At 35.8% G+C, this 27,250-nt stretch overlaps 1 protein-coding gene across 1 annotated transcript in view; it reads right to left on the bottom strand.

The window, feature by feature from the left end:
• Positions 1–1,097: 1,097 nt before the first annotated feature.
• Positions 1,098–27,250, bottom strand: part of LOC127836059 (E3 ubiquitin-protein ligase RNF169-like) — a 46,869-nt gene continuing 20,716 nt past the window's right edge. The window contains exons 4-8 of the mRNA XM_052362481.1: positions 11,889–12,228; positions 9,593–9,771; positions 8,151–8,276; positions 6,744–6,905; positions 1,098–4,625 (exon numbers count right to left, since the gene is read on the bottom strand). Coding sequence (XP_052218441.1) covers positions 3,528–4,625; positions 6,744–6,905; positions 8,151–8,276; positions 9,593–9,771; positions 11,889–12,228 — 1,905 coding nt within the window. The 3' untranslated portion in view covers positions 1,098–3,527. The remainder of the gene's footprint in view (positions 4,626–6,743; positions 6,906–8,150; positions 8,277–9,592; positions 9,772–11,888; positions 12,229–27,250) is intronic.

The raw sequence follows: 27,250 nt of genomic DNA, 5'->3' as shown, positions 1-27,250 counted from the left end.
ATTTCTACCTTGATCAGTGTGTATTTCCAACGGGGTGCCGAACCTACAAATGAATTGTTCAAGAAATACGTTTGCTACCTCTTCGGCTTCTTGGCTTTGTGATGGAAAAGCTTCGGTCCATTTCGTGAACTCATCTACCAGCACAAGAACATACCGATAAGATATTTTTTATCTACTTTCACTAATGTGTGGTTTGACAATGAAAACACAAATTTCATGCGGGAATATGCGACTTACAAGTGAAAAAACCACAATAATTAAACTTTCGTTTTCAATTAAATTATTTAGAAACGTAAATTGCAAACTTTATTTAAAAGTCAGCATTAACGCCGACTACCTTTTTAAAAGATATTTTTGTTATATTAAGTTGTTTTTTTATACTCAGTTTTAGCGATTATAAAGCATTTTTGATGTTGTCTTTAGTATACCTCTAGTAGTTGGTGAACTTATGTTCAACGTTTTATAAATTGAGAACTGTGAATATAAACAAACTTAACCTTCTACTATTGCGTTGTTAGCACCCTTGAATACAAAAGATCGCCGCTATCTGTTGAGAACAAAAGAACGTTTCCCAGACATATCAAATTTAACCCCGCTGAAGTAGATTACGCTACATCCCACTATACTTGTTAATCAGCAGAAGTTTTATTTTCCCGCATCTATTAATAGCCTCAGATTATGAATGACCTGTGCTGAGCAAAAATACTACGTCATTAAGACGCAGCAGATAGTGGACTATTTAAATCATTCATAAACATTCTCTTCCGTGACCCGTATAATATAAACATTGTTTATTGATTTTTTTTCCATACGCTCCGTTCAAAAATAGATCATGTATTCCATTTAACATGATATTCACATCATGTTTCCATTTGTGAATGAATATAGTTGAAGAACTCAAACCTGTTGCTTTAATTATACAACTCTTTCTCGTTATCAGGTTTATTTTAGTTAAGAGCGAACCGACTTGATATTTTTGGTACTAACATTAGTTGTTCGCAAGCAAACAAATAAAAATCGTATTTTGTGTAATAGCGGTAATTCAAATGAAAATTTATTGTCGTAGAACAAAGATAAGAAGAAGCGCAAACAAAAAATAAATATCAATAATAAAATGTATTTGTAATAAAAAACACAAAATTACAATTAAAACACACACATATTTTACAAAACGGCCCTAAATATACATTTTTGGTTTGGTATAAGAATCAAACACAACCATAGCACATTCCTTACTCAAATTCTGAATGAAATAACATCAAATGTTGTTGATATATTTAAGTAAAATATATTCCGTAAATTATATTTGATAAATATACATAAGCATGTCCTTTTGTCAGTAAATTTCAAAACAAAGCGTCACTCTAGTTATTAAATAGAGCAAAACAAGAGGGCCGATGGCTCTAATACGCTCACTTTAAACCCAAAGGCACTAAACTGTTCTGAGCAGGTACAATGTTGTATTCACAAGGTTTCATAATAATCTTATAAGGAAAGCACCATAAAGATTGGGCTTTTGATGTGGTGTTTAAAGTTTAAAAAAAAAAGCATTTGTTAGTTAGTTTGACCTTGAGACCTCATCTTTTTTTTTACAGAATATCAAACTATGTCAAAATACCCTTTGGACAAATATTTAGAAAGTTTCATGAAAATGTGGCAATAAATGTGGCGTCAAGTTTTTCTTTAATCTGACCTGTTGACCTAGATCTCAACCGCACATGCCCCACTTTTGAAATAAGCTGACAATTTTATTGGAAAATATGTTCTTACAAAGTTGTATGAACATTTCACAACAAATGTGGCCTGTAGTGATTACAAGACAAACGCTTACGACAGACGATGGGCAAAAGGCAATTACAAAAGCTCAAGATGACCAGTTGTGCTCAGGTCGATTAGCAACAGGGCATGTATTCTTTCCCCAGAGTCAGTTTGTTGTGCAATTCAACCAGCAATCTCGAATGCTATGTAAAGATTTAACAAGATGACACTACATTTTACTATAGCAGTCCAAAACCGGAACTTCTGCTGGTGTATCTAATAATAGGAATTTTACAGGTTTGCTCCCTTACTTCTTTATATAATGTTGTTGCAATGGAATAGACACTAATATTGCTCACAATGATATCAATGTAAAATCTAAAGATATAAAAATTAACTTAAAATTGGACATATATTATTAAAATCACAAAATTTAAATATTTTAATGATAATTGAGATCTGCATTTAAGGGGTAAGTTTGACAAAATGTCTTTAACCACATTTACAACAAAACATTGAAATCCTTAACAGCTTTGGTGTGTTATAAGGATTTTCATGATATTTCAATGACAAATGGTGTAATAAATTAAATCATTTATACATAAAAATAAACATCAACATAACATTTGCTAAAAACATGTAACAAGAGGGCCACGGTGGTCCTAATGTGCTCACCCGAGTTAAAAACACCAAATGTTGTTGACTTAAACTGGTGACCATGTTTTTTTTACCCATATTGATATGGATTCAAAAATGACATAAACCTAATGAAGATAAACATTATGACCAAAGTTCATAAACAATGGGTCATAAATTAAGCCTAAAGTGTGATAGCAATGTTGTTCATAGATTTTTCCTTGTGATGCAGTTATTGGATGCACATGAACCAGCCATAATATTGTCAAGATAAACATTCTGACCAAGTTTCATAAAGATTTAGTAATAAATGTGACATCATGAGTGGTGACTTAGTTTTGGGATGCAATTGACCCAGATTCGCTGATTTGAACTCCATCCTGACATTTTTTTTCTCTCACCATTTTAAGAATGGAGCCTGGGCGCTGTTGACTGGCAAAAATTGTCATTTTAACTAAAATTTTGAAATTGTTGTGTATTTTTATTCATTAGAAATACTACAAAACAGATAATAAAATTGTTTTTTAACATTAAATTTGATATGGTTTCATTAATGATGGGAAGGGAGATGAACTGAATGATGTTTGTTAAAAAACATGACCTTTAAATGGGATTTTCAAGCAGACATTTGGGGAAAACACACACTTTTTGATAATTGTATAAAAGTAAATATAAAGAAGCACCAAGCACACTGGATGACGAAGGGCACTTGTAGTAGACTGGATGATCACAATTGTATACCTTAATAAGCACTTTGTGCTCAGGTGAGCTAAATATATAAAGTTACAATATCAGTTACCATTATTTACCATTATTTAAACTGATGCTTTTTTGCTGTGTATGCTATAATATTGTTTAATTTCAGTATTTTGATTTTGTATTTATATGAATTAAACATATTTTTAGATCATATAATGAATTTGAAATTTTCTAATTACAGGTTGGATAAGATCCACTGTAATATAATAAATACAACTAATAATGTAAATACATTTTGACAAAGAAACTGATAATAAACAAACAGTTCATGTAAATTATTGCTCGCCGAACCTAAAAAGTCTTTATATTATGGCACTACAGACTACAATATAAAAATATTCACATGTGGAGTTAATCATATTAAAATTTGAACATTAGGTTTCACAAGACTCGGTTGCTTTTCCACGAGTTTGTCTCAACTCGTACTGCCCAGAACTTCCTTTAAACCTAAAACTGTTCAAATGTAACTTGGCCTCAAGTTCAAATTGCTTTTGCAGCTCACATGCCATCAACATGTCATTTTCCTCTTGAGTTCTGGTCGCTTCAAAATAATCTTCCATAGTTTTTTCTGCCTTGCTGTATTTGTTCTCACCTTTTTTCGTTTTGCATTTGTATGTTTTCTTCTTACTCAAAGTTTTCCTACTGCTTTCTTTCAAACATCCCTTTTGATTTACTGGTTTCTTGTAAAACTGCCTAGTACTTTTAACTGTTTGGCTTTCAACACTTTCCTCGGATTCTGACTCATTAAGTCGTCGTCGCTTTGCCTTCTTTACAACTGCAAGTTCCTCTTGACTATCACTGTCAAGATTGATGACCTCTTCGTTGTCATCATCCCCACTCCCAATGTCACCTACTTGCATAGAATCTGGCTCATCACAGTCGTCAATATCCACTGCAGCTTTCTTCTGTTTAAAGCTGTCATACAGGAAATCTGGATCTCTTACCGTCTTTCGGACTCTTAACGGTCGCTTAACAATGTTTCCATTCCTTACCCGTTTTGTCTCGGCACACACTGCCTTATTGTTTGTATTGTCCCTTTCAACCTCCGTATCATTGTCAGCCACCTGTACAATATCAACTGGCTTAGCCCACTTAAGTAACGACTGTTGAGGACTCTCTGTGTATCTCTGTTTGGTTTTCGATGCTGTTTGTTTTCGTGACAACCGCCCACTTTTCATAGTTGCTTCATGCTTGGTTTCACAATGGATGCTTGCAACTGTATCCCCAAATATGTCCTCCCCATCCAAATCTGCCTCAAGCGGGATTATTAACTTTTCTTTAATGCTGCCCTTTGTTACCTGGATGCAATGTTTATTGCTGAGTACTGCTGAATTTGAAATATCCTTGAAATCAACGTTTCGGTTGCCTGCACTTGGTTTTGTTTGATGCAGTTTATAGCCAATGTCTGGGTTTTTGTTCTCATCACGCATTTCAGTGGACGCTGTACACGTAGACTTGCTCATTTTGTCAACCTATGAAGAAGACAGGCAGATATCAATATCTAAAACAAGAGCACCGCCTTGCAGGTGCAGACCTCTCATCTATTTTTTTTTAAAGGTGTAGGGACCTATCTCAATTTCAATCACAAAAGAGGGAGGGGTGGAGTGGAGAGGGGTGTTTAGTGTGGGGGTGTGGTCATTTATTACATAATCTTCCAAAAATGCCAAAAAAATGCCAAAAAAAATTATATTTTTTTGGGGGGGGGGGGGGGGTGATTCTTGGGTGGGATGGTTGGACGGTATTTCAAAAATAAAATAATAAAAATAAATATTTGTGTTTTTTAACCATGTTTGAAAAAAACAAGAGATGTGTTTGTCAGAAACACAATGCCCCCTTTTGCGCCGCTTTCAAAAATTGTATTGTTTGTTTTTTTTACCTTTGACCTTGAAGGATGACCTTGACCTTGAACTTCCACCACTCAAAATGTGCAGCTTCATGAGAACGCCACTTTGAATTTAATTTTTATTTTTTGACCTTGAATGATGACCTTGAAGAATGACCTTGACCTTGAACTTCCACCACTCAAAATGTGCAGCTCCATGAGATACACATGCATGCCAAATATCAAGTTGCTATCTTCAATATTAAAAAAGTTATGGCCAATGTTAAAGTTTTTGGACTAACAGACGCCATATATTTGACATTTGACCTTCACCTTCACCTTTCACCACTCAAAATGTTCTGCTCCATGAGATACACATGCATGCCAAATATCAAGTTGCTATCTTCAATATTGAAAAAGTTATGGCAAATGTTAAAGTTTTCGGACGGACAGACACCATAAATTTGACATTTGACCTTGAAGGATGACCTTGACCTTTCACCACTCAAAATGTGCAGCTACTATGATAGTTTGCGAGTGTTCCAAGTATGAAAGCAATATCTATGCTACTTTAGGGGTAAAGTGGACCAAAACACAAAACTTAACCAAATTTTCAAGGGCCCATAATTCCGTCAAAATGCCAGTCAGAGTTACATAACTTTGCCTGCACAGTCCCCTTACGATAGTTAGTAAGTGTTGCAAGTATGAAAGCAATGGCTTTGATACTTTAGGAAAAAAGTGGACCTAAACACAAAACTTAACCAAATTTTCAATTTTCTGAGTATAAAAAGGGCACATAATTCTGTCAAAATGCCAGTCAGAGTTACATAACTTTGCCTGCACAGTCCCCTTATGATGGTAAGTAAGTGTACCAAGTTTGAATGCAATAGCATTGATACTTTATGAGAAAAGTGTACCTAAACGCAAAACTTAACCGGACGCCGACGCTGACGCCAAGGTGATGACAATAGCTTAATTTTTTTTTTCAAAAAATAGATGAGCTAATAATGCACACAAAATTCAGTATCTAACCAACATATTTCGCAAATATTGTTTAGTTTTTTGTTATTGTGTTGCTTTAACAAGTGCACATACCTATATTTAGTTTAATACTATTTATTGTAACTATATTGCATGGAAAGCCTTATCCCATACCTATACAATGTATAAGTTACAGTCCTACCTTAATTTCGTGTAAGGGTATAACGGCTAAGGTTAATGAGAACCAAACTTATTTAACCAGGCATGGGAGTGAGCTAATTAACCCCTGATTGACAGGGCTCCTTTGATTGAGCATTGCATTCATATCATGAAGGTCAGTAATGTAACTCACACTTTACTTAGAATTGCTGGTTTACCCCTGCTAAGTGCAGAAGCTTATGCCAGTCCCCAATATGTGTATATATTAAACATGGTAAAAGTTTAGAGTCAAAATTGCTATCCCTTCTGGCATACTTTCTTCTATAAAGGCTAAATTCTGCATGACTGATTTATACTTTACCCAGATTATGGATAATAGTGTTACATTCACAGACGAATGATTTCAGAAACAATACAAGGGGGTAGAACACCCTAACCCCTTACTGGGTTCACAAACACTCTTCACTTTTATTCAGAGCCTATTATGGTAAAATCTATTTGTTGAGCTATTTGGGCATTAAAAAGGAGGAAATCTCACACCCCTGGAATTATCAAATCTATGTGCCAAACAAAATTGACCATGGCTATCAATACAGACAGCCTATGGAGGTTTCCCAATCAACCCTACCTTATCCTTGCGCTCCTCAGCCAATTCGGTCAACCTGCGCTTCATGATGGGGCTCCCAGCGTCAATCTCTGCTAGCGACTGGTCGTCAGGGGAGGAGGGAGAACCAGTCATGGACTTGCTCAGGTTCCGTGGAGTTGTCCTGATCACCAGCGGCTCAACAACCTGATTTGTAATGGTTCAGAAACAAGATAACAGTCAAAAGTGGAACTGGAACTGCTCAATTTAGAAGGAAACCTTGGCCCGTATTCACCATCTCATTCATGGACTTAAGAATTAAGAACAGACTATAGAACCAAAAATAATACTTTCAGCTTTTGAATATCCAATCCATTCTTAGACTTAAGAATAAAGAATAGACTATAAGCCCAAGAAAAATACCTCCAGCATTTGAATATCCAACCCATTTATAGACTTAAGAATATAGAATAGACTATAAACCCACCAGCGTTATAATATCCAACCCATTCATGAACTTAAAAATAAAGAATAGACTATAGAACCAAGAAAAATACCTCCAGCGTTTGAATATCCAATTCATTTTTAGATTTAGGAACAAAGAACAGATTATAGAACCAAAAATAATACTTCCAGCATTATACAGGCTTCAGGCCTTAAAAAATGTTCTCTATGAAGCATGATGTACACAAAGGCAGCTAATGAAAAGCTTGAATCAAAATTAAAGAATATTTTAAGGCCAAGAATTGTTCGGTGAATATAATTCCTTGTACTACATAGTGTTTGTGTTTATTATGTGGTAAATTGTGTGTGTGTGTTTTTGGTGTGTGTTTTTTCACTTATATATTTCACACATTATTTTTATATAAATCACAACATGTAAAACAACATGTTTTTACCAGCATTTATGTGTCAAATTTTTTTATGTATAAATAAATCGCATTTTGTTAAAAATCTGTATTAGCAACTCATGATTACTTTATTAAAGATTCAACAAAATTCTAAAATTTAACTTTTGTATTTTTTGTTTTATATATGCAACAGAAAGTCATTATTTCTCAAATAAAATTTCAACATTAATATTGTATGGATGTATTGCATTGTGTTTTAAATATGCAACAGAAACCCATTTGTACTCTATGTGTAATGAAATCCCCCCCCAAAAGCATTAATGCCTTTCTGAACGGATATCAAATACTGTGAAATCATGATTATTTGTGATACTAGTACTTCAATTTTAATTGTTTACATTGAATGACCAATCCACAAATTTAAGACAAACACATTAGAAAATTACAAATGTAAATTCTTTACAATTTTTTTTTGCAAAATCAGAAATCCACTTATATACATGACCACGAAAAAGTCACCTTTAGAAAAACTATGAAATTGCATGCTGATACACTGTAAATATAAATAATTTTACAGTACATGACATGAAACCCCAGTTACCTGTCCGCTGGGCAGCCTGCGCGGTGGGGTCAGAGGGCAGCTTCTGATTGGTCTGAAATGGTTGAGCTCCTGGGTGATACTGTCCGTGCTGTGAGCCCTGAGGACCGTCTCACTGGGACCTCCCTCCTGGAACCAAGCATAGCATTTCTATATCATGTAAAGAATGGCTCTGGGAAACACTGGGATAAATACATGTGCCTAAAGTGGTGTCACAGACTTGGCTGACGCTCTCAGCAAACTGTGGGTTTTTGCTATGAAGGGACTTTTTTTATAAAAATAAAATCAGAAAGTGTCGTTCCTGTTAAGTCTATGCACAATGTACAGGCTAATCTGGGACAACACTTTATGCCCAGTATGAAGCCTGTTTTTTTACAAAACGGTGCTCAGTGGATTTTTTACAATAGGCAAATAAGACCAAAGAGTGTCTAAACATGCAAAGTCAGCAATGGTATTTATCTTTCTGTGACATCCATGTTGGAAACAAGACTATTGCCAAGCAATATATGTCCCCTACCGGCTCTACCATTGTCAGATTTTTTTTTATATTTGTTGCCATAGCAGCCACAATTTTTGATGAAGGAACAAAAGTAAATGACATGCATAATGTCCATATTTCCATCTATCCATTTTTCAAGTTTCATGAAAAAATAATAAGAACTTTTAAAGTTATCGCAGGAGCCATAAAAGAGTGACAGACTCACGGACTGACGGACACACCGGGCCCAAACCATAAGTCCCCTACGGTGAAACCGGTAGGGGACAATAAATACAGTACACAAGGCTTGCATGATTCACAAAAGTAGGCAAGATAAACCAAAATTAATTGCATCAAAAGAAAAAGAACTGTCATTATAATGCTTTAAAATATCAAATGGTAAAATTTCCACTACCCCGACCATTAAGTACTGAATCTGTACCATGCCAAAAATGATTTCAACAGCCAATGATCAGTAACATGCACCTTGCTAATTCCTTATCGCGAACTTGCAACCTATATGGATCGACACATGATTGTTTGATGAAAAGAAAAAAACGTTGCTTAAAATCTTAATTACAGAAATTAAATTTTTAAGTTATGCCTTGGACTTAGTTTATTTATAGAAAATATCACATGCCTAGTCCAGCTTTTCACCCTTCACCTTTTAAGCAGCAACCTTGATGTAGTTTTTGTAATTTTATATATCATTCAATAACACGCACCTTGCTAATTCCTTATCGCAAACTTGCAGCCTCTATGGACCGACACATGTTTGTTTGATGAATAGAAAAAAAACATTGCTTAAAAATCTTAATTCCAGATGTGAAAAAAGTAATGCATAATAGAAAATATCACCTGTCTGGTCCAGCTTTCCACCTTTTTAGCAGCACCAATTATGTAGTTTTTGTGATTCTACATCTCTCCCTTATATCAAAACTGAACTCTCGTGAAAAAACAAGTATACCTTCTCCAGTGTAGGAGACATTGTTGGGAATATAGGCTTGGGGTTGACCGGGGGGGTGGAGGAGTTACTCTCTAGGTCATCGATGTTGATGCTGATAGACTTGGACATCTGGTCAAGGATCTCGCTGCGGTGTAACCCTCGCAATGTCTGACTGGGCGTCTGGATCTTCAGTACTGAACCTTGAATTAGTGAAAAATGAAGTTTGAGCGAGTGATTTTATTTGAAAAATTAAGATTGAAGGAGTGTTTTTATTAGATAAATCAAGATTGAATGAGTGATTTTATTAGAAAAATTGAGATTTTACCATACAGGGCTTGCATTTAACAGCAGTTTGAGAGTAATTACATTTGGTTTTCCCATATTTTTTCCAGATTCCAATGATCTGAGAGTACACAGACTTCCAATCCAAAATATTAATCATGGAATTTTCAAAGAGTGCACAAATATGGAAGAAAGGGCTTTTATCTAATTTGTAGGTGCTTGTTTTTCTAAATATAATAGCATGATGATATGTGAATGCCCTTCAACCTTTAATTAAAACTTAATTTTAATTCTGAAAAGTTCAGAGTCCATGTTATGATCTGTCAATGAGCAAAAGTTCCAAAGTCTTAGGCTAAAAATTCACACTTTGATTTTGAGAACCAGGCTATCACTACATACCTGGTTGTCAATGTTTTGTTAATTATTACATTTAAATAATTGGCAAACCCAAGCTAAATCATATAACCTACCCACACACACTATTTCCAAACTTAACTTGGTGAGCAGAAGTAACCATGCCTTTGACCTTGACAAAAAGTGCCCCACTGTTTTTTTCCACCACTTTAGGAATAGGGCCTTTTGGATTGGGGAAAATCTCGTCTTTTCACTTATATTGGAAAATTAAAGTTTATTATTTTTTGCTAACAAATACTCTTAAATTTAGACTACAAGTGTTTAAAATATTATATTAACTAACGTTCAACTTACAGAGCTTGACTGAAGATGAATTAAATATTGAATTCTCAGTAAATGAATTTGTTTTTTAGAAACCTTTAATTGGAATTTTTTAGGTCCTATTTGAGAAAAATATATAACTTTTTTCCATTGAGAATGGGTCCACCTACATGTATCGGATCCAAATTTAAACGTTAACAAGAGATGTGTTCGTCAGAAACACAATGCCCCCTATTGCGCCGCTTTGAAGCCATAAATTTGACCTTTGACCTTGAAGAATGACCTTAACCTTTCACCACTCAAAATGTGAAGCTCCATGAGATACACATGCATGCCAAATATCAAGTTGCTATCTTCAATATTCAAAAAGTTATGACCAAACTTTAACGAAAGTTAAAGTTATAGGAAAGAAAAATACAAAGATATTTGACCTTTGACCTTGAAGGATGACCTTGACCTTGACTTTTCAAAATAAGCAGCTCCATGAGATACACATGCATGCCAAATATCAAGTTGCTATCTTCAATATTAAAAAAGTTATCAAATTTTAACCAAGGTCAAAGTTTTGAGACACACACATACAATGACACAATGACAGACAGACAGGCCAAAAACAAAATACCCCCAATCTTTCGATCCGGGGGCATAAAAACACAGTGCCCCAAATACACTCCCAAGCATAGTCTCCTTGCTATATCCAACATTTCATTAAAATTAGTTAATACATATACATAACTAAAGTTATTGATATGAAACCCCCTATTAGACACTGAACCCACACACACTTGCACGTCAAACACACTTGTTGAAAATCCTGGTTTATAATATTTACTGTGGATACTTAAGCTAGGGCGTCACATGAACAGGCATAAGTGCAAAACTGCTGCGTTTGTCTTAATTCCTAAAACAATAAATTACCTTACCAATTTGTTTGCAACCAACTCTAAAGAATCAGAAGCAAAGCCCATTCTGCAGCGGCAACAGATTCCAATCCTGCTATTTGTTGGTCCTAGCAAACTACATTTGAATTGAATTTTTATTTTATTCAAGCCAATTTCCTGCCTTTCATCAAAATAAATTTTAAATCATAAGCCAAATAATTTTTTTGTAAGTTCATGAACATATATTTCTAAATATCAGGCCGAGTTCTTAACATTTATATAAACATAGCCAATTTTTTATAGAGCAGTCAACACATAGCAAGAAACAAAATAACCCACAAATCTCTGTAAAATGACTGACTAAACAACTAAACATATAATTCTTACAAACACCTTTATGTATGACCATTCAAGATTTCAAGCAAAAGGTCATTTTCATACTGGATTTCAAAATTTACCAAACTCCCTGCAGCACTTACAGAGAGACGTAGAGCGGTCGAGCTTGGGAGTGTTTTTCTTGAAGGCTTCTTCCATGTTCTCTATATCCTGTGTGGTAATCAGATTTTCGTCGTGGCGAATCTTCCTCAAGAGGGCGCTCCCTTCTGTGGAGCACCCCTTGCCCGTCCCATGGGTGGGGCTGAATGACTTCAGCATCTGGGAGCCTGGGGACACAAGCCCGGCCGAGAAGGTCTTCAAAAGAAATGGGCTATCCCCATATGGGCTCTTCATGGGCGTTTTGTTGCCCAGGCTTGAAGATGAGGAACTGTGGCTTCGGCTGGTGGAAGACCGGATAACAATTTCTGAGTCATTGCTTGAAGCCTGCAATTTTAAATTATTTTTAAAGACATGGCTTTTAAGGTTAACCAGGGTATCTGAAATTTATGATGGACTCAAAACAGCTGGTAAGGAACCTGAATCTGTTTATTTTTTATATACTTGTAGGCCTAAAGCTCCTGACACATATACATATGAGTCGTGTTCTGAGAAAACTGGGTTTAATGCATGTGCGTAAAGTGTCATCCCAGATTAGCATGTGCAGTGCGCACAGGCTTTTATGGTATTTTTAGTTTCAAGGAAGTCCCTCCTTACTGAAAATCAAGTTTAGGCGGAAAGTGTCGTCCCTGATTAGCTTGTGTGGACTGCACAAGCTAATCTGGGACGCCACTTTACGCACATGCATTATGCCCAGTTTTCTCAGAACACGACCCATATATATTACAATCCCTGCAAGACACTGGTGTGTGCACAATTGGCTGGCGTTACATGTCGCGTGGTGAACAATGCTTGACAATAGCATGCTTAAACATTATTCAGATTTTGCATGTACATGTAGTAGAGCAAAAAAGTTATATTCAAGGAAGGAAAATCTACCTAAGCAAAGAATGCTTATAATATATATAAAAAAAATGAATAGTGTTGTTTTAACTAAAAAATGTATTTTAAATTCAATGAAGTTAAAAAAAGAACTTGTCTGTCAGATTTACAAGTTATTTGATTTTGGAAATTAACATGCCATATAAAATATGTAATCAATATCAAATCAGCAAAAGAAATGCCCAATGCACTGGGCCTTCTCAATTTCACAGTTGGATATATGTAAGCCAAGTTTTGTAAACAAAATCCTCTAGCTAAAGTGACCATTTAACAGTAATATTCATATTGAACTGAACTGAACAAAACTGAACCATGCTTAAGAATCATGAAACTCGCAATAACCTGCTTTATAACTTTTCTTTATTTTAAACAAGCATGCAACTGCAGAAAGTCTATTTTGTCTTTTCTAACCTTGCAAATACAAGACATTTTTACAAATCAAAATATTTCTATAGAGTTCTTTCTAGCATTAGGAACATGGAGAGTAGGACACCTTCATAAGTGAACATTCCAATTTACAATGTATCTTGGATCAAAACTGAATGATGCCTGATCCTTCCCCGCCCACAACACTTACAACTTTTTGTCTACAATTGTATCTTCTTAACCGAACTGTCTGATGCTATGATGTTACTTAAACGGGAAAGCCAGTTCTAAGTGAAAATTTTATTTTGTGGGAAGACTTTTTAAAAGAAATTTAAAGATATTTTCTGAGGAGCTGTTACCTTTATTTGGCAAAAGATATACAATTAAATAGCGCGGAGATCAGAAAAAGCTGGCACTGCATATATAACAACTCATGAAACATGGCGCAACGTTCAACAATTAATACTGCCCCCTATCCAACTACATGTAAGCTGCAGGTCTGCACAGTACAGGACATTATTACCATGCAAACAATACAAGAAACACTAAATAACAATAAGTGAGACCCCCTCCCTACTGACCTGCAGATCTACATGGAACATTATTACAATGCAAACAATACAAGAAACACTAAATAACAATAAGTGAGACCCCCTCCCTACTGACCTGCAGATCTACATGGAACATTATTACAATGCAAACAATACAAGAAACACTAAATAACAATAAGTGAGACCCCTACCCTACTGACCTGCAGATCTACACAGAACATTATTACAATGCAAACAATGCATTTAACAATTAATATCTCTTGAATGCTCAAATATAAATGATGCCCACTCCCAACCCTGCTGAGCTGAAGGTGTGCATAGTACATTATTACTAGAGCTGTAAGGATTCACACATCATTCCATTTGATTCGATTTCGATACCAAATGGTCCGATTCGGTTATTTTCGATTCGATTCAAACTAGTTGCTGATTATTTTGCAAACTATTTCATGTTTGGTTTGTCCAGGGCATGAATTAATATGTTTGGTATTTGTTATTAACTTATAATGTTGTACATTTAAAATGTTTATTTTTTAAATAAAAGTAAAAACGCAAGATTGTTTAATAAGTAACAAATTTATTGAACAAAACTTCCTGTTGAGTTTTTCTTAAATAACATAAAATGCACTATGTATCACAGGTGTTTAACAGAACAAAAACACATGTAAGTATTAAAACAACTTCCAGTTGACTTCTTAACATAATGCACACAATTTAGTAAACAAACCATATGTATTGAGAATTTTTTTTAAATCAAAACATCACATAGGTATAATTTAGTAACAGTAACTTTCTGTTATCAAAATGTAGGTGATACAAATCACATCTGAAATATCAACGAAGTGTTTTCTCTTTTAATATTGCCTCAAATTTGTAGTGCTTCCAGATTTAGGGTAACTTACGTCAACAAAACACGTTTTGCAAGTTGCCTTTGCATCAGAACCTTTGCGAAATCCAAAATGTTCCCATACTTTTGATTTTAATTTTGATGGTGCGTCCTGGTTGAAGAAGCCGTTTTACTCAGCATGTGATTCATTCATTCATTGGATGCCATATTGGCTATTGACCAATCACAAAACGTATTACAAATGACAAGAAAGTTTAGACGACAGATTTGGAAAGTAAGATTTAAAATGCGGTTCAATCAGGATTGCATTGAATCGAATCGAAATTGGCCGTATTGGTATCGAAATGGAATCGGCGGCCTAGAACCGTTTTTTCGATACATCAACCCGATCTTTACAGCTCTAATTATTACAATGCAAACATTGAAACACTAAATTACTCTTGACCCTTAACAACTCAGATACACACATTTGTGTTCCCTTAGAAAACCAAACAAGAGCACCGCCTTGCGGGTGCAGACCGCTCATCTATTTTTTCCTTTTTAAAGGTGTAGGGACCTATCTCAATTTCAATCACAATGGAGGGACGGGTGGAGTGGAGAGGGGTGTATAGTGTGGGTGTGTGGTCATTTATCACATTATCTTCCAAAAAAGCAAAAAAAAATGCAAAAAAAAAATAAAATTTTTTTTGAGGGAGGGGGGGGGATTCTTGGGTGGGATGATTGGACGGTATTTCAAAACTAAAATAATAAAAATAAATATTTGTGTTTTTTAACCATGTTTGAAAAAAAAAAGAGTTGTGTATGTCAGAAACACAACTATTGGGCCGCTTTGAAATTTTTTATTGTTTTTTTTTTTTACCTTTGACCTTGAAGGATGACCTTGACCTTCCACCACTTAAAATGTGCAGCTTTATGAGAAGGCCGCTTTGAAATATTATTATTTTGACCTTTGACCTTGAAGGATGACCTTGACCATGAAGGATAACCTTGACCTTGAACTTCCACCACTCAAAATGTGCAGCTTCATGATAACGCTGCTTTGAAATTATTTTTTTTTTAACATTTGACCTTGAAGGATGACCTTGACCTTGAAGAATGACCTTGACCTTGAACTTCCACCACTCAAAATGTGCAGCTTCATAAGAACGCCGTTTTAAATTTTTATATTTTTGTTTGACCTTGAAGGATGACCTTGACCTTGAAGGATGACCTTGAACTTCCACCACTCACAATGTGAAGCTTCATGAGAACGCGGCTTTAAAATTAAAAAAAAATTGACCTTGAAGGATGACCTTGACTTGAACTTCCACCACTCAAAATGTGCAGCTTCATGATAACGCCGCTTTGAATTTTTTTATTTTGTTTGACCTTTGACCTTGAAGGATGACCTTGACCTTGAACCTACACCACTCAAAATGTGCAGCTTCATGATGACGCCACTTTGATTATTTTTTTTACCTTTGACCTTGAAGAATGACCTTGACCTTGAACTTCCACCACTCAAAATAATCAGCTTCATGATAATGCCGCTTCGAAATTTCTATTTGTTTTTTTACCTTTGACCTTGAAGGATGAACTTGACCTTGAAGGATGACCTTGAACTTCCACCACTCAAAATGTGCAGCTTCATGAGAACGCCGATTTGATTTTTAATTTTTTTTTACCTTGAAGGATGACCTTGAAGGATGACCTTGACCTTGAACTACCACCACTCAAAATGTGCAGCTTCATGAGATACACATGCATGCCAAATATCAAATTGCTATCTTCAATATTAAAAAAGTTATGGCCAATGTTAAAGTTTTCGGACGGACAGACGACATATATTTGACATTTGACCTTGAAGAATGACCTTCACCTTCACCTTTCATCACTCAAAATGTTCAGCTCCATGAGATACACATGCATGCCAAATATCAAGTTGCTATCTTCAATATTGAAAAAGTAATGACCAATGTTAAAGTTTTCGGACGGACAGACACTATAAATTTGACATTTGACCCTGAAGGATGACCTTGACCTAGACCTTTCACCACTCAAAATGACCCTTCACCACTCAAAATGTGCAGCTCCTTGAGATCCACATGCATGCTAAATATCAAGTTGCTATCTTAAAAAGTGAAAAAGTTATGACCAATGTTAAAGTTAAAAGTTTTTTTTTTGGACGGACAGACAGACTGACTGACACTGACGGACAGTTCAACTGCTATATGCCACCCTACTGGGGGGCATAAACAAATTTTTTGGGGGGTGGGGGGTATAGTGTGAGGGTGTGGTGGTCTTTTATTTGATGATCTTCAATTAAAAAATAATAATGGGGGGATTGAGGGGGGATTCGGGGGGAGGGGGGGGGTGGTTTGAACGGAGTCAATTGTGGTATGTCAGGTTAGAGTTGTTTTGTCAAAGTATCAATCGAATCTAATCATAAATAAAGAAGTTATGGCAATTTTAGCAAAATTTAATAATTTGACCTTGAGAGTCAAGGTCATTCAAAGGTCAAGGTAAAATTCAACTTGCAAGGTACAGTACCCTCATGATAGCATGAAAGTTTTTAAAGTTTAAAAGCAATAGCCTTGATACTTTAGAAGTAAAGTGGATCTAAACACAAAATGTAACCATATATTCAAAGTTACTAAGTTAAAAAAGGGCCATAATTCCATAAAAATGACAACCAGAGTTATGCAACTTGTCCTTTACTGTCCCCTTATGATAGTTTGCGAGTGTTCTAAGTATGAAAGCAATATCTATGCTACTTTAGGGGTAAAGTGGACCAAAACACAAAACTTAACCAAATTTTCAAGTATAAAGGGCCCATAATTCCGTCAAAATGCCAGTCAGAGTTACATAACTCTGCCTGCACAGTCCCCTTACGATAGTTAGTAAGTGTTGCAAGTATGAAAGCAATGGCTTTGATACTTTAGGAAAAAAGTGGACCTAAACACAAAACTTAACCAAATTTTCAATTTTCTAAGTATAAAAAGGGCACATAATTCCGTCAAAATGCCAGTCAGAGTTACATAACTTTGCCTGCACAGTCCCCTTGCGATAGTTATAGTGTTTTTTCCAGGCCGTTTTAGCTTGGCGAATCGCGATGCCCCTTTTTTGTAGCGGCACGCTGCCCCTTTCAAAGCCATTTAGCGCCATGCTGCCCTTTCCAAAGCCGCTGCCCTGCTCTTTCATGAGCACCCGCTGTTTTCTGCCCTTATTGATAACATCTAAATTGCCCCTTGACCAAATTTCTAAACCGACTAGTATCAGATTATGGCCTCCGAGGCAGCGCGTTTGTGAATTAGTCATGCGTGAATAACCCCACGTCAGTATGAATCGATATGTTATACCACTAATCGGTCGGTAATGTGTACTCCTCCCAGATAAAATCGTGGACTGTTATATCGGAGACTTTTGATGAAAAGCTTGATGTTATCCTCGTGGCATTGTGCATTTCATACATAATTCAGTTATATCAAAACATTTTTTTTTTCCACATAATTACATTTAAAAACACAAACAAATTAATTATTTATTGATATCGTCTTTAAGATAATTAATTATTGAATTAATTACTGAGACGTATACTAATTAAACAAAATGCGAATCGAGTATAAGGCGGACGTATTAGACGATTTTACGTTGCTATGCGCACCTGTCGCTTACATCATTTGACATTTTGACAACATGGCGGACATACAGAATTAAATTGTGACTCGGCAAACATGGCAAATAACGTCGTAAACTATTGAATTAACGATGGAGGTTATACATTCAGAAGGAATTAATGAAATGTCTGTGATAATCAACGATGCATAAAAATGTTTTAGATAACAACAATTATTTTTAATCTACTCAGTGGGTGTATCTCGATATTTCACGGATATTTATCGTTAGAAATGGGATAAGACAAACATGGTTTCATTTATATGTTTGTGGATCTGTGTATAATCAGATTCATATATTGCTTTATTATGTTTGTCGTGCTGTACAGTGTATTGAAACAGCATGGAACTTAAATGTACATTGCAAGGTAAATAACATAAATCAATGTAAGTTAAATACATCAATTACTATATACCATTAAATGTGCTTGATTATATTTTATGTTTTTTCACAACTGCTTCTGATGCGATTACATGTTTCTCCCTCATTCAGGTATTCACGGAACGTTTTTGCCCTTTTTGCCTAAACTGCGCGCTAAAATGCCTTTTTGAAAGAAATGCGCCATGCCCCTTTGCCCTCCTGGGAAAAACACTAAGTTAGTAAGTGTTGCAAGTATGTAAGCAATGGCTTTGATACTTTAGGAAAAAAAAGGACCTAAACACAAAACTTAACCAAATTTTCAATTTTCTAAGTATAAAAAGGGCACATAATTCTGTCAAAATGCCAGTCAGAGTTACATAACTTTGCCTGCACAGTCCCCTTATGATAGTAAGTAAGTGTTGCATGTATGAAAGCAATAGCTTTGATACTTAAGGAATAAAATGGACCTAAACACAAAACTTAACCAAAATTTTAAATTTTCTTAGTATAAAAAGGGCACATAATTCTGTCAAAATGCAAGCCAGAATTATCTAACTTTGCCTGCCCAGTCCCCTCATGATAGTTAGTAAGTGTACCAAGTTTGAATGCAATAGCATTCATACTTTATGAGAAAAGTGTACCTAAACGCAAAACTTACAAAACGCCAAGGTGATGACAATAGCTCATAATTTTTTTTCAAACTAGAGCCCCTATACCCCACGTGTCGCACTGACACAGACTATTTTGAATGCTGTCTTCACAAAACAAGAGAATCAAAATATATGGCAATTTTTAAGAATTATAATGCCATTATAATTTATGGCCTTTTCAACCTTTGAACTCTTGAATTCTTTCGCATGACATGCCTTCCAAATTTATGGCCATTTTTTTTACTTTTGACCTCCAAGTGTGACCTAGACCTTGGAGTTATAGACATAATTCTTTTGCATGACACATCGTCCAATGATTGTGAACAAATGTACCAGGTATTTTTAAAATCTCACAATAAATGACATAGTTATGGCCCAGACAAGATCATTTATGGCTGTTTTTGACCTTTGAACTCAAAGTGTGACCTTGACTTTGCAGATATCGACGTAATTCTTTCGCCCGACACACCGTCCAATAATGGTGAACAAATGTGCCAAATGATTTTAAAATCTCACAATTAACAACATAGTTATGGCCCGGACAAGCTCATTTATGGTCATTTTTGAACTCATAGTGTGACCTTGACTTTGGAGTTATCGACGTAATTCTTTCGCGCGACACACAGTCCAATGATGGTGAACAAATATGCCAAATGATTTTAAATCTCACAATGAATGACATAGTTATGGCCCGGACAAGCTCATTTATGGCCATTTTTGACCTTTGAACTCAAAGTGTGACCTTGATCTAGGAGATATCGCTGTAATTCTTTCGCGCCACACACTGTCCAATGACGGTGAACAAATGTGCCAAATGATTTTAAAATCTCACAATGAAAGACATAGTTATTGCACAGACAAGCTCATTTATGGCCATTTTTAATCTTTGAACTCAAAGTGTGACCTTGACCTTGGAGATATCAACGTAATTCTTTCGCGCGACACACCATCCCATGATGGTGAACAAATTTGCCAAATGATTTTAAAATCTCACAATAAATGATAAAGTTATGGCCCGGACAAGCATTTGACCCTTGAACTCCAAGTGTGACCTTGACCTTGGAGATATCAATGTACGTTTTTCACGCGACACACCGTCCGATGATGGTGAACAAATGTACCAATCTGTTTTAAAATCTTATGATAAATGACATAGTTATGATCCGGACAAACTTTCGGTTGAAAACACACTTAGTGACCCCGTGACCTAGTTTTTGACCCGGCATGACCCATCTTCAAACTTGACCTATACTCATCTATTTTTTCCTTTTTAAAGGTGTAGGGACCTATCTCAATTTCAATCACAAAGGAGGGACGGGTGGAGTGGAGAGGGGTGTATAGTGTGGGTGTGTGGTCATTTATCACATTATCTTCCAAAAAAGCAAAAAAAAATGCAAAAAAAAAATATATTTTTTTTTTGGGGGGGGGGGGGGGATTTTTGGGTGGGATGATTGGACGGTATTTCAAAACTAAAATAATAAAAATAAATATTTGTGTTTTTTAACCATGTTTGAAAAAAAAAAGAGTTGTGTATGTCAGAAACACAACTATTGGGCCGCTTTGAAATTTTTTATTGTTTTTTTTTTTACCTTTGACCTTGAAGGATGACCTTGACCTTCCACCACTTAAAATGTGCAGCTTTATGAGAAGGCCGCTTTGAAATATTATTATTTTGACCTTTGACCTTGAAGGATGACCTTGACCATGAAGGATAACCTTGACCTTGAACTTCCACCACTCAAAATGTGCAGCTTCATGATAACGCTGCTTTGAAATTTTTTTTTTTTTAACATTTGACCTTGAAGGATGACCTTGACCTTGAAGAATGACCTTGACCTTGAACTTCCACCACTCAAAATGTGCAGCTTCATAAGAACGCCGTTTTAAATTTTTATATTTTTGTTTGACCTTTGACCTTGAAGGATGACCTTGACCTTGAAGGATGACCTTGAACTTCCACCACTCACAATGTGAAGCTTCATGAGAACGCGGCTTTAAAATTAAAAAAAAATTGACCTTGAAGGATGACCTTGACTTGAACTTCCACCACTCAAAATGTGCAGCTTCATGATAACGCCGCTTTGAATTTTTTTATTTTGTTTGACCTTTGACCTTGAAGGATGACCTTGACCTTGAACCTACACCACTCAAAATGTGCAGCTTCATGATGACGCCACTTTGATTTTTTTTTTTACCTTTGACCTTGAAGAATGACCTTGACCTTGAACTTCCACCACTCAAAATAATCAGCTTCATGATAATGCCGCTTCGAAATTTCTATTTGTTTTTTTACCTTTGACCTTGAAGGATGAACTTGACCTTGAAGGATGACCTTGAACTTCCACCACTCAAAATGTGCAGCTTCATGAGAACGCCGATTTGATTTTTTATTTTTTTTTACCTTGAAGGATGACCTTGAAGGATGACCTTGACCTTGAACTACCACCACTCAAAATGTGCAGCTTCATGAGATACACATGCATGCCAAATATCAAATTGCTATCTTCAATATTAAAAAAGTTATGGCCAATGTTAAAGTTTTCGGACGGACAGACGACATATATTTGACATTTGACCTTGAAGAATGACCTTCACCTTCACCTTTCATCACTCAAAATGTTCAGCTCCATGAGATACACATGCATGCCAAATATCAAGTTGCTATCTTCAATATTGAAAAAGTAATGACCAATGTTAAAGTTTTCGGACGGACAGACACTATAAATTTGACATTTGACCCTGAAGGATGACCTTGACCTAGACCTTTCACCACTCAAAATGACCCTTCACCACTCAAAATGTGCAGCTCCTTGAGATCCACATGCATGCTAAATATCAAGTTGCTATCTTAAAAAGTGAAAAAGTTATGACCAATGTTAAAGTTAAAAGTTTTTTTTTTGGACGGACAGACAGACTGACTGACACTGACGGACAGTTCAACTGCTATATGCCACCCTACTGGGGGGCATAAACAAATTTTTTGGGGGGTGGGGGGTATAGTGTGAGGGTGTGGTGGTCATTTATTTGATGATCTTCAATTAAAAAATAATAATGGGGGGATTGAGGGGGGATTCGGGGGGAGGGGGGGGGGGGGTTTGAACGGAGTCAATTGTGGTATGTCAGGTTAGAGTTGTTTTGTCAAAGTATCAATCGAATCTAATCATAAATAAAGAAGTTATGGCAATTTTAGCAAAATTTAATAATTTGACCTTGAGAGTCAAGGTCATTCAAAGGTCAAGGTAAAATTCAACTTGCAAGGTACAGTACCCTCATGATAGCATGAAAGTTTTTAAAGTTTAAAAGCAATAGCCTTGATACTTTAGAAGTAAAGTGGATCTAAACACAAAATGTAACCATATATTCAAAGTTACTAAGTTAAAAAAGGGCCATAATTCCATAAAAATGACAACCAGAGTTATGCAACTTGTCCTTTACTGTCCCCTTATGATAGTTTGCGAGTGTTCTAAGTATGAAAGCAATATCTATGCTACTTTAGGGGTAAAGTGGACCAAAACACAAAACTTAACCAAATTTTCAAGTATAAAGGGCCCATAATTCCGTCAAAATGCCAGTCAGAGTTACATAACTCTGCCTGCACAGTCCCCTTACGATAGTTAGTAAGTGTTGCAAGTATGAAAGCAATGGCTTTGATACTTTAGGAAAAAAGTGGACCTAAACACAAAACTTAACCAAATTTTCAATTTTCTAAGTATAAAAAGGGCACATAATTCCGTCAAAATGCCAGTCAGAGTTACATAACTTTGCCTGCACAGTCCCCTTGCGATAGTTATAGTGTTTTTTCCAGGCCGTTTTAGCGTGGCGAATCGCGATGCCCCTTTTTTGTAGCGCCACGCTGCCCCTTTCAAAGCCATTTAGCGCCATGCTGCCCTTTCCAAAGCCGCTGCCCTGCTCTTTCATGAGCACTCGCTGTTTTCTGCCCTTATTGATAACATCTAAATTGCCCCTTGACCAAATTTCTAAACCGACTAGTATCAGATTATGGCCTCCGAGGCAGCGCGTTTGTGAATTAGTCATGCGTGAATAACCCCACGTCAGTATGAATCGATATGTTATACCACTAATCGGTCGGTAATGTGTACTCCTCCCAGATAAAATCGTGGACTGTTATATCGGAGACTTTTGATGAAAAGCTTGATGTTATCCTCGTGGCATTGTGCATTTCGTCACCTTAGCGCAAAACAGTGATAAGTGACATTTTTTTCAAAAATGACTTTTTTGCATAAAATGATCTAAAATGATGTCATACATGTCCTAAATAAATATCAGAATGGTATTCCTGTTTAATTGGTACTTTTTAAGAAAATGTCATACTGTATTATTTGCACACATAATTCTGTTCGGTGCAGTAAGTAAATAAGTGCACTTGTCTACTTACTGCACCAATGTTTTTTCATTTAAACTGCTTTGCATTGTGCAAGAAAGTCACAAGTGCACTTGTTCACTTATTGCACCAAAATAAGATTGATTTCAAGCAAAGTTAGTTGGTGTAATATAGTGATAAGTGTAATATATCAAGGCCAAATGATGACATCAGAGCTAGAAACTATGCATTGAATCCCATTTAAAGAAACATAACACAAAGAGAAATGTTGGAAAATTAAAACAAATCAATTGAACCATGAACTTTATTAAAATCAACTTGAACACCAAAATGTACATAAAATAACAACGGGGTCACTTAGAAATATCCAATTTGCATAATATTTGCATAATCATTGACACACTGATATTCTTATGTCAGGTACGTTATATTCATTTTAACACATCAATACATTTAAATCAACTCGCACAGATTCAATTATTACTTATCATTATATGTGGTAATTTGTGCTTAACAGATTCCTGACTGTTATTTCATTTCTTGTTAATCATTTGAATTTTTGTCATCATTTTTTTTAAATTACTTAACAAGTTTTAAAAAGGGGTGTTTGTTATATCATGCTGTTCATTTAAAGGATTTTATAAATGACATTTGGACAACGTTGGTTTAAAAATCAAATTCAAACATACATTTTTACGAAAACATCATTAATATTTTCTTACAAGGAAAAAATAATATCTCAGCCTAAATCAAGTATGTTAACAACCTTTGGATTTTTAACGTACCTGACCATCAAACGTACATACGTATAATTCAAAGAATCTTTATAAGCATGCCTAATTCATTTCATTGGTTTCATACAAAAATGATAAAAATCTAATGGCTTAACTTGAAAAATCTTTAAATACACAAGTACATGGAAAAACATAGATTTAAAGAACTCCAACAGAAAAAGCGTCGTATCGACGCGAGACGATATTTTGGGAAACTACAAGGATTGCTTATAAAGCTATAAAATACTTCCGCTCAAAATATGAACGTGGATGGTCAAGTGGTCTAGGCGGGAGGCTTTTTACTCCAGGAATCCAGGGGTCAGTGGTTCGAGCCCTGTTGAGGTTTACTTTTTTCCTTTTTTAAGTTGTATTCTTGTTTTTTTTACAGGAGATTTTTAGTTCAAATGTTTAAATTTATCAATATAAAGCATTTAAAGCATTTAATGACAAGCTTCAATACATGCCAACATCTGTTGGACGGCCCCTTTAACGTGCTTGACACGTTACATAAACTGCCTTTTGCTTTAACTACAAGCAATTGGCTATTGAAAGTGGTGTCAAAAAACATGTAATGGGCATCTTCAAGTTTAAACTGCCTTTTGCTTCTGCTGCAAGCCGTTGGCTCTTGGATTTCACGTACAAACTGTTCGAATTCAACATCTTGTATGTCATCTCTTAACGGCCACTTAAACAAATCTCCTTTCCCTTGAGATTCCTCCTTGAATAAAACTGTCGCCTCCTGTTTATCATCATCAACCTTGAGAAGTTTCCCTGGGTAGACGATATCATCCAACTTTACAAGATAGTATGCGTCTTCAGTGCTCCAGCTAGGATTTGAAAAGGGCAGGGGGGGCTTTTTGTCAAAAGGGCACTTTCAACGCGCAGTATTTTGTCAAAAGTGCACTTTCAAGTGCGCTTGCGTCTCTGGAATGCTTCCTGTTGCTGCTGCATGTTCATTTATATGTTTTTATACGCCCGTCTATGACGGGACGTATTATGGTATACCCCGCGTCCGTCCGTCCGTCTGTTAATGTCGTACGCTACGTCAAATATCCTTTGACAGATTTTCTTCAAATTTTAACACAATCTTAATATTGATAAACCCTGATCCCCTTTCGTTTTTGACGGAATTCTGAATTGTCGTTCCAGAGTTATGGGACTTTGTTCGTCAAAATTTCGTGATTTCATTGAATGTCCTACTGTAGCTATATAAAAATGTTAAAGTTGTTATAACTTTGGTATGCTTGGACCTAGAGTCTTGAAACTTGACATGAAGGTTGGCCAGAACTAGTAAGTAACCACTGGACATTTCAAGGTCATTCATTTGAAGGTCAAGGTCACTGTGACCTTGAATGTAAAAATGTTAAAGTTGTTATAACTTTGGTATGCTTGGACCTAGAGTCTTGAAACTTGACATGAAGGTTGGCCAGAACTAGTAAGTAACCCCTGGACATTTCAAGGTCATTCATTTGAAGGTCAAGGTCACTGTGACCTTGAATGTAAAAATGTTAAAGTTCTTATTTCATGTTATAACTTTGGTATGCTTGTACCTAGAGTCTTCAAACTTGAAATAAAGATTGGCCAGTACTAGAAGATGACCACTGGTCATTTCAATGTCATTCATTTGAAGGTCAAGGTCACTGTGACCTTAAATGTTAAAATGTTAAAATTGTTATAACTTTGGTATGCTTGGACATAGAGTCTTCAAACTTGACATGAAGGTTTGCAAGCACACTTAGATGACCACTGGTCATTTCAAGGTCATTCATTCTAAGGTCAAGGTCACACAAGGTCACTGTGACCTTAAATGTTAAAATGTTAAAATTGTTATAACTTTGGTATGCTTGGACATAGAGTCTTCAAACTTGACATGAAGGTTTGCAAGCACACTTAGATGACCACTGGTCATTTCAAGGTCATTCATTCTAAGGTCAAGGTCACTGTGACCTTAAATGTTATTGTTGTTCATGTATCCTACCGTAGCTCAAATATCCCCCGATGGATTTTTTATACGCCCGTCTATGACGGGACGTATTATGGTATACCCCGCGTCCGTCTGTCCGTCCGTCCGTCCGTCCGTCTGTTAATGTCGTACGCTACGTCAAATATCCTTTGACAGATTTTCTTCAAATTTTAACACAATCTTAATATTGATAAACCCTGATCCCCTTTCGTTTTTGACGGAATTCTGAATTGTCGTTCCAGAGTTATGGGACTTTGTTCGTCAAAATTTCGTGATTTCATTGAATGTCCTACTGTAGCTCAAATATCCTTCGATGGATTTTTTTCAAATTTCAACACAATCTTAATATTGATAAACCCTGATCCCCTTTCGTTTTTGACGGAATTCTGATTTGTCGTTCCAGAGTTATGGGACTTTGTTCGTCAAAATTTCGTGATTTCCATGCTCATGTACTTATAAAATAAACCATGTATTCAAATACAAATAAACTGAAGTAAAAAAATGATTCAAAGGGTTATTTATTACCTTACTACTTCATTGGCGAACGACGGGCGTATCATGCGCTCATGGCGCAGCTTTTATTGATAATTGTTAGAATATATTATTCCCATTATTATTAAACCATTAAATGTCTACAATGAGGAGTAAATTAATAACAATGTAATAAGAGATTCATTACCGGTAATTATCAGAATTTAATGTAAAAAAAAAATGTAAAGGGCAGGGGGAGGGGGGCCCCTAGGAAGGGCAGGGCCGAGGGCCAGGGCGGGGAACCCTTCAATTTAGACCTAGCTGGAGCACTGGTCTTTGACTGGTTTGATCAATGGGGATTCATTTTTATCTGAGACTTTGCGCAACACATTTTCATCTGCGATATGTGAAGAGCCATTTCTGTCTGCGCACATTTCAGGTATGTTTAGCTTCTGTACTTTTTTCTGTTTTCATCGACATTTCCTTCATG

Source organism: Dreissena polymorpha, chromosome 6, assembly GCF_020536995.1.
Source record: "Dreissena polymorpha isolate Duluth1 chromosome 6, UMN_Dpol_1.0, whole genome shotgun sequence".
Lineage (NCBI taxonomy): Eukaryota > Metazoa > Mollusca > Bivalvia > Myida > Dreissenidae > Dreissena > Dreissena polymorpha.
Note: the sequence above shows the minus strand (reverse complement) of the source record. Positions and strands in the feature narration are given on the sequence as shown.